The sequence below is a fragment of the Lithobates pipiens genome, unplaced genomic scaffold, assembly GCF_037356315.1.
Source record: "Lithobates pipiens isolate NorthernLeopardFrog02 unplaced genomic scaffold, aLitPip1_a1.2 Scaffold_13, whole genome shotgun sequence".
NCBI classification, from domain to species: domain Eukaryota; kingdom Metazoa; phylum Chordata; class Amphibia; order Anura; family Ranidae; genus Lithobates; species Lithobates pipiens.
In genome coordinates this window covers 166,291,336-166,309,345 of record NW_027507718.1, presented here as the reverse complement: position 1 = coordinate 166,309,345, position 18,010 = coordinate 166,291,336, and the positions used below count along the sequence as shown (strand labels likewise).

Below are 18,010 nucleotides of genomic sequence, written 5' to 3'. Positions count from 1 at the left end.
ACTTCACGGGACACAGAGCTCTGTTCTTTACATCATGGGTTATATGGTTCACCACCAGGTGATTGGACACTGGCACACCCTTAATTACAAGGAAAACTTTCCTCTATATAACCCCTCCCCTATGGAAAGTGCAAAACAATAAGTATCCCATACTTGAACATATATACTTACAAACCCCAAAATTAGAGGGGCGGGAGCTCTGTGTCTCTTGACGTGATCCCAAGAAAATAATTTTACAGGTAAGCTGTTTTAAAAATCCTATTTTCTTTTTCGTACATCACGGGACACAGAGCTCTGTAATTTACATCATGGGATGTCCCAGAGCAATGCTTAACTCGAGAGAAGGGGGACACAGCTCAAAAAAGCATACTGCCATCCGACGTGAGGGTCTATACTACTGCCTGCAGCACACTGCGCCCAAAGGCGCCATCCTCATGCCCCCTTGCATCCACTTGATAGAATTTCATGAACGTATGTACCGAAGACCAGGTTGCAGCCATGCAGCTCTGAGTCATAGAGGCTTGGTGATGCACTGCCCAAGAAACACTTGATGCTCTGGTCGAGTGCACCCTCACGTGAAAAGGAGGATCTATCTTTCTTCAAAACATAGGCCTGAATAATAACTTGTCGAATCCACTTAGAAATAGTGGATTTCAACGCTGTCTGGCCCTTCCTAGGACCCTCTGGCAGCACAAACAAAACATAGTTTTTCTGTATCTGAGCAGTAGCATCCAGATAGAACTGCTCTTACTACATCCAAAGAATGCAATAATCTCTCTTCTGCAGAATGCCTATCTGGAAAAAAAGATTGCAAGATAACATCTTGATTCAGATGGAAGCCTGAGACAAACTTAGGCAAAAAAGTTGGATTGGGTCTCAACACCACCTTGTCCTTATGACAAATCAAATAAGGCTTTTTACAAGAAACAGCTACCACTAGCAGAGGATATAGCCACTAAAAAGACCAGTTTTCTCGTCAAGAGAGCCAAAGGCATACGGGACATTGGCTCAAATAGTTGTCTTTGAAGGACCAATGAGACTAAATTTAAGTCCCAAGGACACAAAGGAGACCTGGCTGGTGGCCTTAAGTGCAGCACTCCTGGAATTAAATCCTGAACCAAATAATGAGAGGCCAGAGGCTTTTAAAAAATACCAATAAAGCTGAAATCTGACCCTTGATGGTGCTCAAGGCTAGTTTCATTTCTACCCCTAATTGGAGAAAGGCCAGAAATCTACTAATGGCATATCTTCTAGGATGCCAAGCTCTGGATTCACACCAGGAAACCTATGCCTTCCAGATTCTGTAAGAGATGAGCCTGGAGGCCATTTTTCTGGCATTAATCATAGTGGAGAAAACTGGACCTGAGAGTCCATGACCTTTCAGGATGTAGGTTTCAATAGCCAAACTGTGAGATTTAGACTTTGTAAGGAAGGGTGGAATACTGGACCTTGAGAGAGCAGGTCTGGCTGTAGCAAGCCAAGGTCTTCCTACCACCATCCTCATGATTTCCGCATACCAGGGTCTTCTGGGCCAGGCTAGGGCCACCAGAATTACTGGTATCCTTCTCCCTCCTGATCCTGCGCAGAAGCCGCGGTAGGAGCTGGAGTAGGGTAAATGTATAGAACAGGGAAAACTGATCCCAAGGAATAACAAACGCATCTGTCCTGGATGCTAGTGGATCCCTTGTTCTTGAGACAAACCTGTCCAAAGCTTATTCTGTTTGGAAACAAAAAACATAATGTATTCCTTCCAATTTTATAGACAAACAAATAACATTATCAATTCCCCATAGCAAGCCTCCACTCCAGAGCCCCTTTTTTTGATCTTATAAAAAACCCACGAGAGAAAAAAAAATGGAAGGGGAGGGGGGAGAGGGAAGTAGTCGCCCCTTCCCACCGGAGAATAAGACTCACATCACATAACCAACTAGTCTATTCCTCTAATTCCTCCCCAATCAACCTTTTTCCTTCATCTGACTGTAAAAATAACTCCCAAGGAGCTCAAATTTGCAATATAGATTCCCTTTCCTCCAGAAACATAGGGATCAGTTTCTTCTTAATTTATTTAACCATTGTGAGATTCAAGGTGCCCCTGTTTCCTTTCAGCAGGTGGTGATGCAGCTTTTGGCTGCATTCACCAAGTGACCTAACATTGAATTCTTATATCTCTCTAGTGGGATTTGTGTACATTGTAATACAAAAAAGGCCTGTATTGGCAGGGTATTGCAGAGTATTGAGAAACTCTCTGAACTTCTTCCCAGAACTGTCTAATTACTGGGCAAGACCAGAAAATATGGGCAATGGTACCTCTCTCCTTGCAACACCTCCCAACACCTAAGAAAATGTATTCATTCGTGATGGGTTATAATACCAACGCATTAGTACTTTATAATTTATTTCCTGTATCTTGGTGCATCTAGATGATTTAAAAGTTAAGTATTCTGCCACGATGAGCGGCTGTTTACCGTGATCCGTGATGCGCCGGATCCTGTGGACCCGGCGGTCACAGATGCTCTCGTGTGCGCACCCCAGGGGGCGCGCGAGAGCAGAATTCTGGGAGGCCGTTAATTAACGGCCTCTCAGAGTTAAACAACCGCCCTGAAGCCGTTAATCGGCTATGGGCCGGTTGTTAAGTGGTTAATATCGGGGTTCTGTCGAATTCTGTTTAATAAAGGTTCCAATGTCAACGCAAATAAGAGGCGATGAGGGGCATCCCTTATGTGTCCCATTGGATATTGGGAAGTTTTATGAGTTTATCCCGTTAACCTTCACCAATGCTTGTGGCTTTGAATATATCCCTGCTATCCAATCCAACATTCGATCCCCCAGACCCATTTGTTTTAACACAACTAACATAAAGGGCCAGTTGACCCTATGAAAGGCCTTTTCTGCATCTGTATTCACAAAGATACTCGGCAGCTTCCTTTGGTTTGCATATTGGATTAAATTCAGAACTTTAATAGTACTATCCATAGCTTCCCGTGTAGGGATAAACCTCACTTGGTCCAAATGAACCAGCTGCGTCATAAACAGTTGTAGGCGAGATGCGAGTATCTTTGTGAATATTTTATAATCCGTATTCAGTAATGATATTGGACGATAGTTACTACATATTGACTGATCCTTTCCTTCTTTTGGAATTAATACGATATGTGCCCTCAATGCTTCTACAGGGGAGGCAATACTTGTCCTTGTACATAAAATTTTTTAACCATGTATGGGGCTAAGAGTGAGTAAAAACTTTTAAAATATTGCAGAGTGAATCCATCTGGCAATCTTACTAAATGTTAGGATTCAAGATATTCTTCTAGCGATGAAGAAGGGTGGGAAAGCAGCGGGAGGTTATACAATGAAGTATAATTTCTAAATTCCTCTGCAATATCTTTGGGTATTGAAGATTTAAAATTTCCTTTTGTTTTGATATAGGGTATATATATGAACAAAGTTTTTTTTTTTTTTTTTTTTTTTTTTCTGCACCTGACCACATTTGTCTCCCGATTCATATATTATCCTCCTCCTTTGTTGTAGAATAGCCATTGCCTTATACCGGAGGAGATCAGAAAGTTGTCGTCTTAGGTGTGCTAATTCTATTCCTATATCCTTCCCCATTGTCTTCTTGTGTTGCATCTCTATTTTCCTTATCCTTTCCAATAATCTACCTGCCTGTTCTTCTCTAGCTCTCTTCATTCGGGATCCGTGTTTTATTAAAAATCCTCTAATTACTGCTTTATGGACTTCCCACACTATCCCCAACTCAGTCTCTCCGTTATCGTTAATTTGAAAGTACGAATCGATTTCTTTAGCCACATCCTCTTGAGTTTCAGGACACTGCAAAAGGCTTTCATTTAACTGCCAGTTCCAATCCATCTTGTGTGTAGCCCCCCTCGGGGAGATATTATGACTGGCGCATGATCAGACCAGGTTATGTTTCCTATACATGTGTCCTGTACTAGCGAAAGCATTTGTTGTGGTAGCAAAAAGAAATCGATATGTGAATATCGTTGGTGGTTTGAAAAATATGTATAGTCCCTCTCATCTGCATGGAAGGCCCTCCATGCGTCAACCAATTGAAATTCGTCTAATTTGCGAAGGATATTTTTCCTAGTTCTTCCAGAAACAGAAGATGTCCCATTCGAAGTATCTAATTTAGGATATGGGGGACATTAAAGTCCCCCCTATGATAAGTATTACTTCCTTGATTCCATTAATTTTGATAAGGCTTAGTTTTTTTGAATAATCGTGATGTACGTTTGGGACATAGACTGTTGCTAGTGTCACCTTAACATTTCCTATAATCCCTTTAAGAAATAGATATCCCCCCCTGGTTCTTGACATTTATCCAACAGAGACCACATAATACGGTTAGAGATTAAGATGGCCACTCCCTTGGTTTTAGCCTCTTGATTTGTGGCATGATAAACATTTGGAAAGTATCTATTTTGAAGACAGGGACATGTTCCCACCTTCAGATGTGTTTCTTGTACCATGCCAATATCAGTTTTAGAACATTTTAAATCATTTAATAACAGTTTTTCGGGAATATTAAGTCCCCTAGTGTTAAGTGATGTGACACGTAATCCCTCCAATTTCTCCAGATTAGGGGCGGCACAAAAAAAAGAAAGGGAACCCTTTATGGGGAATATCTAACAAACTCCCCCCATACCTACCTAAGGGTTCTCAGTTCCCCGTAGGTGTAAGGCATGGGGGTGGTGGCTAGAAATTGCAGGGTAGGTAGAGCATTAGCTCCCCTCCAGGGAGTCCCTTTATGTTAACATCCCTCAAGGCAGCCTCTTCAATTTATTACCATTTATTGCCACCAATTCCCTCCCCCTCTATTTAATATTTCACAACACATAATATATCAAATTCTCCCACATCACCGCCCCATATTTCCATTTCAGACCAACCTATAATGCCCCAGGACAATCCGAAAACCCTATACTACCTTTGGGGCAAAACACCCTTCTCCCCCCCCCTCCCCCTCTCATCCCCTTCTTGTAAATCAAATCCAACTGGCGATTATTCATGCAAGAAAAAAAAAAGGGGCGTAGAATGTATGAAGGTATATCCTCTTGTTTCTAATGTCTTAATATCCTCTAAATTTATTACAACCCCTTGTCATATCACCTATCCCCCAACCCCAAAATGTATGTGTGTTTGTAGTGTGTTTGTCCTTTATTTTACCCCCGTCCAACCCTACTACCCTCCCCTGCCCCCACCCCTCTCTCCCCTGCCCCCACCCCTCTCTCCCCTGCCCCTATACCCCCTAGTCCCCAAACTGGCCAACTTGGCCTATCCCATAAATATGTTATCAATAAACCCCATATTGAATAAATCAGGGAACTGTGTGATAATAGTGGACCCCCAATTATTATTATTTTTTTTAATTTTTTTTTTAACGAATTAAATCTATATATGTGTATATTTATGTATCTAAGTCTATGCCAATGCCTCAAGAACCTCTGGACAAAAGCATCAGGTGGAGGAAAAAAAAGGAGGGAGGGAGGCGGGGAGGATTATGAGACAGTTACCTATACATTATTTTATATCCTATTGTGTATATATATTATTCAATATAAATTATCCACGGTTCCTCCTGAACCATGGCCTTTAACAGAGGGGGAAATGTCACCCAGCTTACATGCACAACCCTGTTCCCTTATGGCACATTGACCCTGGGGATCTAACCTGCTTTCTGCTTTTTTGTGAGGGTGCTGAAATTAAATTAGTTCACCTCTTTTCTAGACCAACCAGTGCTGCTGAAAAAGTCTCTTCAGTGACATACACAGGAGCTGACATGTTGGGAGAGGCTGCAAGATCTGACAGGGGCAATGGCTCATCCTGTGCGGCTGCCTCAGGTCTCTCAAGGGAGGCTGGTATCATGCAGGCCCGTCTAGAAGCCCTAGATCTAGATGGCAACACTTTAGTGGTTCTTTTCCCTGCCCCTGAAGTCCTTCTACAGGGAGACATAGTTTTTAAGCAACAAAGCAGAGGTACTATTACAAGTGCATTAGCTGCTGAGCCTAGTTTGGCAAATAAAAATGCTTGCTAATATGCACAGCCTAATGCTGAGTAGGTGCCTTAGTATGCTTGTATCCAATCCACACTTAAAGGTACTTGCGTGCCCCAAAGCTATCTGTGTGTTTGGCGCTGGTTTACAGGCTCTCAGCATCTGGGGCCTTTTAAAATATGCCGCCTTGCGCCTGCTAAGTAGCACACTGTGTAACATACATGTGCACGCTCATGGGACCACGCCCCCCCCCTCTTCCCCGCCATGTCTGAAGAGAAAAGCACGTTCCCAGTGCACGCGCGCCTAGGGGTGATGGCGACGAAAGATGGGGAAGAGAGGACCTGACTGGGGAGGAGCGTTTTTTTTTTTACTGCCATGGGACCCTGGACAGCGCGGGACCCCCTTTGCAACCATTCGTGGCAAAGCCTGCAGCAGAAGATTTAAGCAGATCCACAGACCGGCTACACTAAGCTTCGTCCTGGATGACTTGTAAGTAAAAACACCAGGTATGTCATCTTTTTCTGCCACTAGAGGCAGTATACTAAGACATGCCACTCACAGAAGTGAACCCTGAGGTTTTTATTTTTTTTACAGGATTGACTTCACTTACCTTAGCCCTGACGCAGGATTACTGCTGGAGACCAGACAGATCCAGCCTTCACCTATTCACAGCGGGCTTTGTTGTGCCAACCTTCAGGGTTCCTACTTACAGGAGCCTCTTCCCTGGACCCATAGAGCACTTTGCCAGAAAAACCTTTGTGAATTTTTTAATATGTGCCACAAAGTGCTGGATCGCAGAGTCCAGTCCTCCTAAGAGAGACATTATAGGCAAAACCTCACTCTTCTGTGAGGTCCGGGTACCATCCATTTTGCCATTGTGTTCGGCTTTATTGGATGGATCTGATTTGTGTAGCTCCATAACCCCCCCCCCCCCCCCCGGGCCCTCAGTAGATCTTCTTAACACGTTTAACCGTGACCAACACCTTTAGACACTGGCAAAAAAACTCAAGTACTCTCTGTAGGTGAGGGGTTATAAGCAGGGGAACTTCCCTTGTAGTTAGGGTGTGCCAGTGTCCAATCACCTGGTGATGAACCATATAACCCATGATGTAAAGAACAGAGCTCTGTGTCCCATGATGTATGAAAGAGAAATGGGACACAGTAGTAAATGCACGTAAACAAGTACAGTGGGGACGGAAAGTATTCAGACCCCCTTACATTTTTCACTCTGTTATATTGCATCCCGTGAACACGTCCGCCTCGTGATGAAACGCGTAGGAAGGTACGGCGTGCTGACGTCACCGCGTTCTACACCAAACCCAGAAGTGCGGGCGGAAAATGAGCCGGCCGGCTCGTTCTTACTATACGTCTTGTTTCTTCTATTTACATGTGAACAAGTTCGGTGTGGTTCCTGTGACGGTTCATCCAGAACTCCTGCACACTTGCTTTGTTGATCTCACTAATACTGAGATCTCAAACTCTGGTAAGCGGCCTTTTTTCACTGGTGGAGGTGGCTTTTCGGACCCGTTTTAGACACAAAAGTATTGTGGGTGCCAGCTTTTTATCCTCACTTTGGACGAATTATCACCATCTGCTGATTGCTCTTTTTTGGGACTCTAATTGATTTTCATTATATATATTTATTTTATTTTTTTTTCTATTTTCACTGTATATTTATTGGTATTGCTTTTTGTTTTGTATTTTTTAATTCTTTGTGTTTTTACACATGAGGGATATATACACTCTGTGATATTCACTGTTTTTTCTGTTTCTAATTATCTGCTTTATGTGATCTGATACTGTTGTTTATTTTTGATTTTCACTTATTTATTTAGGACACCATTCACTTATATATTTTTTCTAATATTTCAATTTACATCATTTAATATTTTTTTCACTATTTCTTTGGGGTTGTAGACCCTTCAATACATGTGACATGCCTTTATATTAGAGTTGAGGTCATTGGTTTTAGTTGTTTTTTTGTTTTTTTAGCGCAGCTCACCTTTTACATCTATATTGCATCCGTTTGCAAAAATTATTTAAGTTCATTTTTTTCCCCTCATTAATGTACACACAGTACCCCATATTGACAGTAAAACACAGAATTGTTGACGTTTTTGCAGATTTATTAAAAAAAGAAAAACTGAAATATCACATGGGCCCAAGTATCCAGACCCTTTGCTCAGTATTTAGTAGAAGCACCCTTTTGATCTAATACAGCCATGAGTCTTTTTGGAAAAGATGCAACAAGTTTTTCACACCTGGATTTGGGGATCCTCTGCCATTCCTCCTTGCAGATCCTCCTCCCTTTTTTTTTTTTTTTAAGCAAACTCCATGCAGGCTTTCATGTGTCTTGTACGGAGGAGAAGCTCCCGTCGGGCCACTCTGCCATAAAGCCCCGACTGGTGGAGGTCTGTGGTGATGGTTGACTTTCTACAACTTTCTCCTATCTCTCGATTGCATCTCTGGAGCTCAGCCACAGTGATCTTTGGGTTCTGCTTTACCTCTCTCACCAAGCCTCTTCTCCACCGATAGCTCAGTTTGGCTGGATGGCCAGCTCTAGGAAGGGTTTTGGTCGCCCCAAACGGTCTTCCATTTAACCACTTGCTTACTGGGCACTTAAACTCCCCTCAGTCCCAGACCAATTTTCAGCTTTCAGCGCTGATGCACTTTGAATGACAATTGCGCGGGCATACAACACTGTACCCAAATGAAATTTTTATCATTTTTTTCCCACAAATAGAGCTTTCTTTTGGTGGTATTTAGTTACAGCTCGGAGTTTTATTTTTTGCTAAACAAACAAAAAAAGATGCAAAAAAAAATAAAATAAAATCATGTTTTAATAGTTTGTTATAAAATTTTGCAAACGGGTCATTTTTCTCCTTCATTGAAGTGCGCTGATAAGGCGGCACTGATGGGCTGCATTGGTGGGCACTGATGGGCTGCATTGGTGGGCACTGATAGGCATAGTTAAGGCGGCACTAATAGGCACAGATAAGGCGGCACTGATGGGCAAAGATGGGCACAGATAAGATGGCACGGATGGGTGGCACGGATGGGCACTGATAGGTACCACAGATAGATGGGACTGATGGGCACTGATAGGTGGCTCTGATAGGTGGCACTGCTGGGCACTGATGGGCGGCACTGCTGGGCACTGATGGGCGGCACTGGGGTGCAGCACCTTTGAGGCAGATTGGGTGGCACTGTGGGTGGCACTGTGGGCACTATGGGCACAGACGGGGGGGCACTTTTATTTTTAGTAATACTTCAGGATGGCACTGCGGGAGGCAGGTGGGCACTGGCATGTGGTGCCTTGCATTGCTGGCCGTGATCGGCTTTTTTTTTTTCTCCTCGCGCTGTCAGCGCGAGGAGGAATAATAGCCGATTACCGGCTCCGTTCTATCACATGATCAGCTGTCATTGGCTGACAGCTGATCACGTGATAAGGGGTCGGGATCGACCCCTTACACGGATCGGTGATCAGGCGAGTCTCACGCGCAGGCCGCTCGTAACCGGGACAACGTCAATAGACGTAGTCCCGGAAATCTAGGTCCGCGCTAATGCCGTCATTCGGCAATAGCGCGGTACCCAAGTGGTTAAAGAACCTTAAGTGCAGCAGAATTTTTTTTTTTTTAGACCTTGGCCAGATGTGTGCCTTGCCACAATTCTGTCTCCAAGCTCCTTAGGCAGTTCCCTTTGACCTTGTGATTCTCATTTGCTCTGACATGCACTGTGAGCTGTAGAGTCTTGTATAGACAGGTGTGTGGCTTTCCTAATCAAGTCCAATCAGTATAATCAAACACAGCTGGACTGAAGGTGTAGAACCATCTCAAGGATGATAAGTAGAAATGGACAGCACCTGAGTTAAATATGAGTGTCACAGCAAAGGGTCTGAATACTTAGAACCATGTGATATTTCAATTTCTTTTTTAATAAATCTGCTAAATTGTCAACAATTCTGTGTTTTTCTGTCACTATGAGGTGTGGTGTGTACATTGAGGCTAGGTTCACATTGCTGCGATGCGGGAACGCCGCGAATTCGCGGCGTTTTCCCGCATTGCACACCTCCCGCCGGCAGTTCACACTGCCCTATGCGGACGGCTGGGAGTGTCAATTTTATGTTAATGACACCCCCAGATCCGTCGGCATATCGCAGTGCGATCTGCCGACTCGCACAGGAATCGGATCGCATGGTGTGAACCCCCATGCGATCCGATTCCGTTGCGGACCCAAAAAAGGGTCCCGTGCGAGTTTGCTGCGGGACCGCTGCGAGTTCAGCCATACTATCTGTATGGCTGAACTCGCAGCGCTACGGAGATCGGATGTGATTTGCTGTGCGAATCACATCCGGTTCTCCCCCCGCAGCGGTGTGAACCCAGCCTGAGGGGGAAAAAAATGAACTTAAATGATTTTAGCAAATGGCTGCAATATAACAAAGAGTGAAAAACTTAAGGGGTCTGAATACTTTCCGTTTCCCACTGTATATTCATACACACCTAAAGTTAGTAGAATAATTGTACGCATCCAAGTGCGAGTACTTGAGGCATGTTTTTTTACACAGGGTCTTCTGCTTGCTCTGCCAGCAAAAAACCTGCATTCTTTGCAGAAAATATGCATTTGTCCATGTGAATGAAGCCTTATGCCTAGTACACACGAAGAGAAAATTGGAAGAAAAATACCACTTTTGAAGCGAACATTTGATAATCTGATCGTTAGTACACAGCTTTCGAAAGCCACGGAAAATTGTACTCAGTCTTACAACAGTTTTTGTAATTCTAGTAGCTTATTCGGTTTTGATTTGAAATTAGCATACAAAGCAAAAAATGGGCGATCATTTGTCTGTAATTCTTACTGTGTGTACAAGGCTTTAGATGAATTTTACTGCAAGCACCTTTTAAGGTAAACCTGTCTCATGAAAGTTTTGATACAAATACAAAATCCGAGGTTACGGTCTGTGAAAACAGCATGTTAAAACAATCCGTAGACCCAAAGGTGAAAGCAGGTGAAGATTCCTATACATCATTACTTTATTTTCACAGCGAAAGTGAAGCTTTGCATATATTTTTCAGATGCCTTTTTATAAGCGGATTTGTTTTTGAGGAGCAATTCTGGAGAGGGGTATGCAAAAAAATGTTTTCATTTTTTGCATACATGTTAAAAAAAAAAAAATCAACATACAAGCATCCTCACCCATATATTTGCAGATTCCTCTGCTAAATGTCAGTTGTCAGGACCTGATCACCAGCCCTTATACAGTATTACAAACATGCAACGTTTGCTCAACAAATATCCATATCTCTATCTAAATGGTGTAAAACACATGAGACTACATGACAAAGAATGTACAATTTTGATGACTTGACATTGTACTGTTTCCTGTTATTGTCAAACAAAGCAGAACAGCTTTATCATTGGCATTGAGCTCTGGGTTTACTTATTCTCTGATCAACAAGTACTGTACTCAGTATGTTTAGATTGCCGACTCATAACATTTACAGCATTTCTAGATATCGTTTTACCACGGAATAATGTGTGAGGACAGTCTAAGTAACAGGAAAAGGGGGGAAAACACTGCACTAAAGCAAAAAGTGAAAAATAAGCTGCTAACACTCAAAGCTTCACGAAAATAAACAGAAAATAGTGTAGCGCTAGTAAATGAACTAGTGAACTGTTGATTTCACTTTTTTGTTCATTGTTTCACAGTTTGTTCAAAAATTTTCCATTTATGTGTGCATATTATTCACTTGTGTGTTCTATGGGATTAGCCTCCATTGCTATTTCCCATACTTAGTCACAGATCCCTACACAAATTCATTTACCACCGCTACACTATTTTTTGTTTACAGTCTATGTAGCAGCAGTTTGAGCACTTGATTGTTGCTTCCATTATTGGTATTGAAACGTATCTCAAATTGACACGTTGTTGTACTTGGATTTTTATTTTTCTCATATATAGGATGCAAAAAAAGGGAACAGCTTAAGATTATGACCCAAATCCATTCTGTCCTAGGCTCCAAACAGGAGTATTTTGGGGTCCAAACTGAGGTTTGAATCACACTGCCTATTGAAGTCAGCCACCACCTCCACCCAGGAACACTTAAAGTGGGAGTAAACCCAGTTTCAAAAACACTTACATTCCCGGCATGCCGGAAATGCTAACTTTCACATTGGTTGTGCTCTCAACCAAACTTCCAAACCATCCAATGGCTGGTTTCATAACTGATCACATGTGCAGCATGATGGCAGTTGAAGAATCATTAGAGGCCAAGATGGCAGCTTCCTTGACTGAAAACGATAGAAGGGTTTACTTCCACTTTAATAGAGAAGGCAGGTCCTTACAATGTTTATGGTGGAGCCTACAGAGGAATGGCAACATGTACAGGAAGGTTCAGTCGAATGGGAAATAGCAACCAGTCATTGTGGCCTTGACAGTTCCATTATTCCTTGTCCTGATCAGGCAGGTCATTATTCCATCTCTGAAAGGTACAAGTTGAGTTAGTGATATAAGCTAGGGAGAGTGTATGATATAGGTAAGATGAAGGTTTCCTCAGCACACTAAAGGTGAGTAGCTATGCAATTGGGCTGGACTCCAAGGTGATAAGTGAGAAATTGTGCCTGGACTGCATATTTTAACTGTGGATACCTTAAGAACATCCCATTAGTCTTCCATCCTGACATAATGTGCTTCAGACCAACTACTGTGGCTGCCCACAGCCTCTGACCTTGATTAATGCATAGATAGGGTGGGATTACCCCAGAAGGGTGTATTTGGTTAAGTCAGATAAGAACAATGTTTAACCCTATCATTATGCCACACCACAAGAGTAGTCCCCATTTGGTTCTTCACGAACGATAATGATATAGGGCCCCCTAAGACCAGGTTACTTAAGGTACTGTACAATCCCAAGAGGGCTGCTTCCAGGGTAACTGCAGGGTGTTCTTTGGGTTGTGAAAGCCACCAGCGGACCGTCACCAGTACAGCTGAAATTTAGAAAGGCATAGTCTATCTTGTGTCAAAGGAAGTTGCAATGTTGATATAGCAAAAGGTTTTATTTTCCCTAGCCCATACAAATGATAAAATTATACTATACAATTTGTTAAACTTTTCCGTATGGGAACTTGGGTATTAATGAAGTAATAAAGACATTTTGGTAAGTAAACCATCATCATGAGGTTAAAGCGTTAACTTTCCCAAGTGACAATTTGGTCTACAAACAAGTTTTGGAAGAGTTAGGCCCCTTTCATACTGTCTGACCTTTTCAGATCTGCCTGTCAGTTTTGTCGGCAGACCTGAACAGGCCGCTCCATGTTAGTCTATGGAGTGACTGATGTCAGCGGTGACATGTCCACTAACATCCGACCCAGTCCAATCCACTAAACACAGACTGATGGCCCTACGTTTGCATCTATCGGATCGGGTGAGATCTGATGAAAACAAACATGCTGTCTGTTTTCTTCCGATCTCTCCATAGCAACCAGTGGCGTTTGACATGCCCCTCCCTGCTCAGTGAGCAAATGTTGTTTGACCAGCTAGATAGTTAAGGATCTCTTGTATAGCAAAAAGCCTACTGCAGTGTCACTTGTTGACAAAACAACTTCCCTGGCGGTATGATTGTCAGCTTTTTGGCGCTGAAAGCGGTACAATTATATTGCATGGATATTTGGCATTTTATATTGTAGGCCTGTAATTCTTAGGAATAACTCACTTAAATCTGTCCAAACCTAGTAGTCTAGTCTAGTAGACATCCCGGGTATGATGAAGTTTTAAACACAAAATCATAAATTATAATATAATAACACACAATATATAATACATTTTATTCAATGCATTTTAGTCAATAATATAATCAAATCAAAAATATTGGCCCAAGACGCCAAAAAAAATTTTGCGTTTGCACCAAGAGAGGATTTCGAAGAGATATCAGCTACCATTGTCCCCAGTGTCCCTCCCAACCTGGCCTTTGCATTGGTGAATGCTTCCGACTTCATCACACATCCCTAAAATATTAGCCCATATTTTTAACTATTTCTCCATTTTCGTCATCTGTGCTGACCATTTTCCATGCTTCCTCAAATAACCATGCCACTGCCTTCCACGTGAACTGACCCTGCCCTGTTCTTTGACTATGCCTCTGTCTACCATTTGGACTGCTTCCACGTGAATTGGCCCTGGCCTGTTCTATCGACTATGCTTTTGTCTACTGCTTGGACTGATCTGTTGCCCTGCTACTGTAGTACACAGAGGTCTCGCATATGTGAAGGGCTCCAGAATTGTTTTTCTGGTTGGAGAAAACTATTTTTATTTCTCCCAGGTTTCATTGTTTTCGCATTAGGGTCTGTAGTCTGAAAGGCTTCAAAGAGATTTGGGTTGGAGAATCAGCTACCCCTGTGCCCAGGTACTGCCTGACTGAGGCCCTAAGCCTACTGCTGACTTACTGCCATCATCTTGCCTCTGCCTGCTGCAAGAATTGACCACACCTCTACCTGCTACCTGGACTATGGTAATAATTATCTGTAGCAAGGGGCAGCATGTTTATGAAGGGCTGGAGAGCTGTACAATGATTGTCTGCAGGTAACAGTGTACCAGGACCAATATGGCTGTGCTGGCTGTCTCTGCCTGGACAATTCCTATAAACAAATACTTTGGCTATGCTGACAATATCCTTGTAGTGACTATAGACAATATTGCTGCCTGGATAATTACTATTGCTAAGGACATCACTGCCTGCTGCCTGGACCAATAGAAAATCCTTTCCTTAGTAGAGTTTACTTTGGATTGTAATTCTTGGTATGTACATGCTATGTGTTAGAGATATGAAGGTTCTTCAAAAATGATAGGTTGCCAGGAAATTATATATGTAATTTATACTCCTAGAACACCTAACGGGGCTCCTTGGATGTTGGGCCTCTGTAAAAGTCTCACATGTGGTATCACCATACTCAGGAGGAGTAGCAGAATGTATTTTTTGGGGGTTATTTTTGCTATTTACATGCTATGTGTTGGAAATATCTTATAAATGGACAACTTTGTGTAAAAAAAATAAATAAAAAAAAAGCTTTTTTTTTATTTTTTCCCCACATTTTCCAAAAACTTCCGGAAAAAAATTAACTGTTTTAAAAGACTCATTATGCCTCATAGATTATACATTGGGGTTTTTGTTTTCCAAAATGGTGGTCCAGAGCCTTCAAAAGTATAAAAGGTAGTCAACAAGTTAAGATATGTAATTTATGCAACTAGAACACCTGACAGTGCTCCCTGCAAAAATTACTTAAAAAAACTCATTATACCTTGGTATGTCTACTTTCCAAAAAGGAGTCATGGGGTGCGGGGGGGGGGGGGAGATAATGTGTACCTTCCTAGTTTGTTAGTGTCTCAAGAAATAGGCTGTCCGTACATCAGGCATGATCAATTTTCAATGATTGGCACTGTGGCTTTTAGACTCTATAACTTTCCCAAAGATCAAGTAATATACACTGATTTTGGTTATTTTTACCAAAGATATAATTTTTGGTCAGAATTTGTGGAAAAATTAAACATTTTCTAAATTATATGACAGAAACATGCATTTTTACTCAAAACTTTCAGTCTTTTTTTATTTATAGCACAAAATATTAAAAACCCACTAGTGACTTATATACCACCAAATCTCTATTTTTGTGAAAAAAAGGATGCAAATTTCATATCTGTACATTGTTGCATGACTAGTTCAAAATGTGAGCGCACTGAAAGCTGAAAAACGGCCTGGGCAGGAAGGGAGTGAAAGTGTCCAGTTATGAAGTGGTTAATGTGTGTGTGACCACCAGAATTAGTAGTTTATAATACTTGAGAGCATATTACTTGTGAGCAAAACCTAAAATCTGTATGAAAATGAAAGAAAATGCAAAAATGTGAAAGACCCCATTCACGCGGACGATCCGTTCAGGTCCGCCTGTCAGTTTTTTTAGGCGGACCTGAATGGAAACTCCATAGAGGTCTATGGAGAGACGGATGTCAGCGGTGACATTTCCGTTGACATCCGACCCGCTCCGATCCGAAAAAGTGTGATGGAGAAAAAAAGCTATTTTTCCATCCGTCATCGGATCGGGTGACGACGGACTCTACGGTCTGTCGTCATCTGATCCCCATAGGGGAGAGCGGCACTCTGACAGTTTAGTTCCTTCACAGTGTGCAGAGACAGACCTGTCATCTTGCTCAGGGGGGATCGATGGAGTGATCCCCTGCTGAGCAGAGTGGGCTCCGTACACTAACACGTCCGTGTGAAAGAGCCTTAAGAGTATAAGTATATATGTAAGTATATTAGAAACTTATGAACATTAAGTCTTTTCTTTTACTTTTTAGTGCTGAACTCTTCTGTCCAGCTGGTATTCCCTTCTACCGCTGGGTGATGGTGATCGTAACTGGAGGACTTGCGTTAGTGAGTGCGTTGCCTCTAAGCTCCATCATGATCTGGCCTATCAAAATTCAGTTTTGTAAGTATTGACGTATAAATATTATACTTAACCCATAAGTTAACTGCTTGGAACACTATTCCTAATTTCACTTAATAGGCTGAGAATTGAAAATGTACTTAAATTTTACTTTCTTTTAACTGCCTTTTTTTTTTTCTTGTCCGTCCAAAGATCAGCTGTAGAGAAAACATATGCTATTTTTAACCACTTAAGGACCAGGCCTCTTTTTCAGATTTGGTGTTTACATGTTTAAAACGTTTTTTTTTGCTAGAAAATTCCTTAGAACCCCCAAACATTTTATATTGTTTTTTTTTTTCTAACACCCTAGAGAATAAAATGGCAGTCGTTGAAATACTTTTTTTTTCACACCATATTTGCACAGCGGTCTTACAAGCGCACTTTTTTTGGAAAAAATTCACTTTTTTGAATAACAAAATAAGACAACAGTAAAATTTGCCCAATTTTTTTTTTAATGAGGGAAAGATAATGGTACGCCGAGTAAATTGATATACATGTCACGCTTCAAAATTGCGCCCGCTCGTGGAATGGCGTCAAACTTTTAGCCTCAAAAATATCCATAAGCGATATTTAGAAAATTCTACAGGTTGCATTTTATGCGTTACAGAGGAGGTCTAGGGCTAAAATTATTGCTCTCGCTCTACCGATCGCAGCGATACCTCACATGTGTGGTTTAACCACCGTTTTCATATGCGGGCGCTACTCACGTATGCACTCGCTTCTGTGCGCAAGCTCGTTCTTATTTATTTTAATTGATTTTATTTATTTTTACACTGTTTAAAAAAAAAAAAATGGATCACTTTTATTCCTATTACAAGGAATGTAAACATCCCTTGTAATAGAAAAAAGCATGACAGGTCCTCTTAAATATGAGATCTGGGGTCAAAGTCCTCAGATCTCATATTTGGACTAAAATGCAAAAAAAAGAAAAAATGACATTTAAAAAAATATATACCTTTTAAGAGGTATGGGCGGAAGTGACATTTTGACGTCGCTTCCGCCTTCCTATGGTATAGAGACGAGTGGGGGCCATTTTAGCCTCACTCGTCTCCATACCCAGCTAGGAAAAGGACCCGATCGCCTCCGCCGCTACCGACGGCTCCGGTAAGCGGCGGAAGGCACGTGAGGGCGGCGGGAGGAGGGGTGGCACCTCTCCCACCGCCGATAGCGGTGATCTCACGGCGAATCCGCCGCGGAGACCACCGTTATCGTACAGATGACCGGCGCCTGAAGAGATGGATATCTCCGTTGTGGCAGCACCTGCTGCCGTTAACAAGATATCCCTCTTCAAAAATAGGACGTACATCGGTGTGCGCTGGTCGTTAAGTGGTTAATTTAGTATTTTGGCAAAGCTTTTTGTATAGGCCAACTTTTTTTTTTCAGTTCTCCTGAATAGGAACTTCACCCAGATTTGGGAAAAGTCTGCAGATAATGGTACTGTAGCTGACTTTAAGAAACTTATTTACTAGCCCATGCAGTCTAGCACTGTCTGCAAATAGCTGATGCTTCTTGGGGTCCCTGTTTCTCCAC

At 42.1% G+C, this 18,010-nt stretch overlaps 1 protein-coding gene across 3 annotated transcripts in view; it reads left to right on the top strand.

Annotated features, from left to right (window-relative positions):
* MFSD12 (major facilitator superfamily domain containing 12) overlaps positions 1 to 18,010 on the top strand; it is a 310,303-nt gene that overhangs the window by 254,283 nt on the left and 38,010 nt on the right. For all 3 annotated transcript variants that reach the window (XM_077475811.1, XM_077475810.1, XM_077475809.1), the window contains one exon: positions 16,353 to 16,483. In XM_077475811.1, coding sequence (XP_077331937.1) covers positions 16,353 to 16,483 — 131 coding nt within the window. The remainder of the gene's footprint in view (positions 1 to 16,352; positions 16,484 to 18,010) is intronic.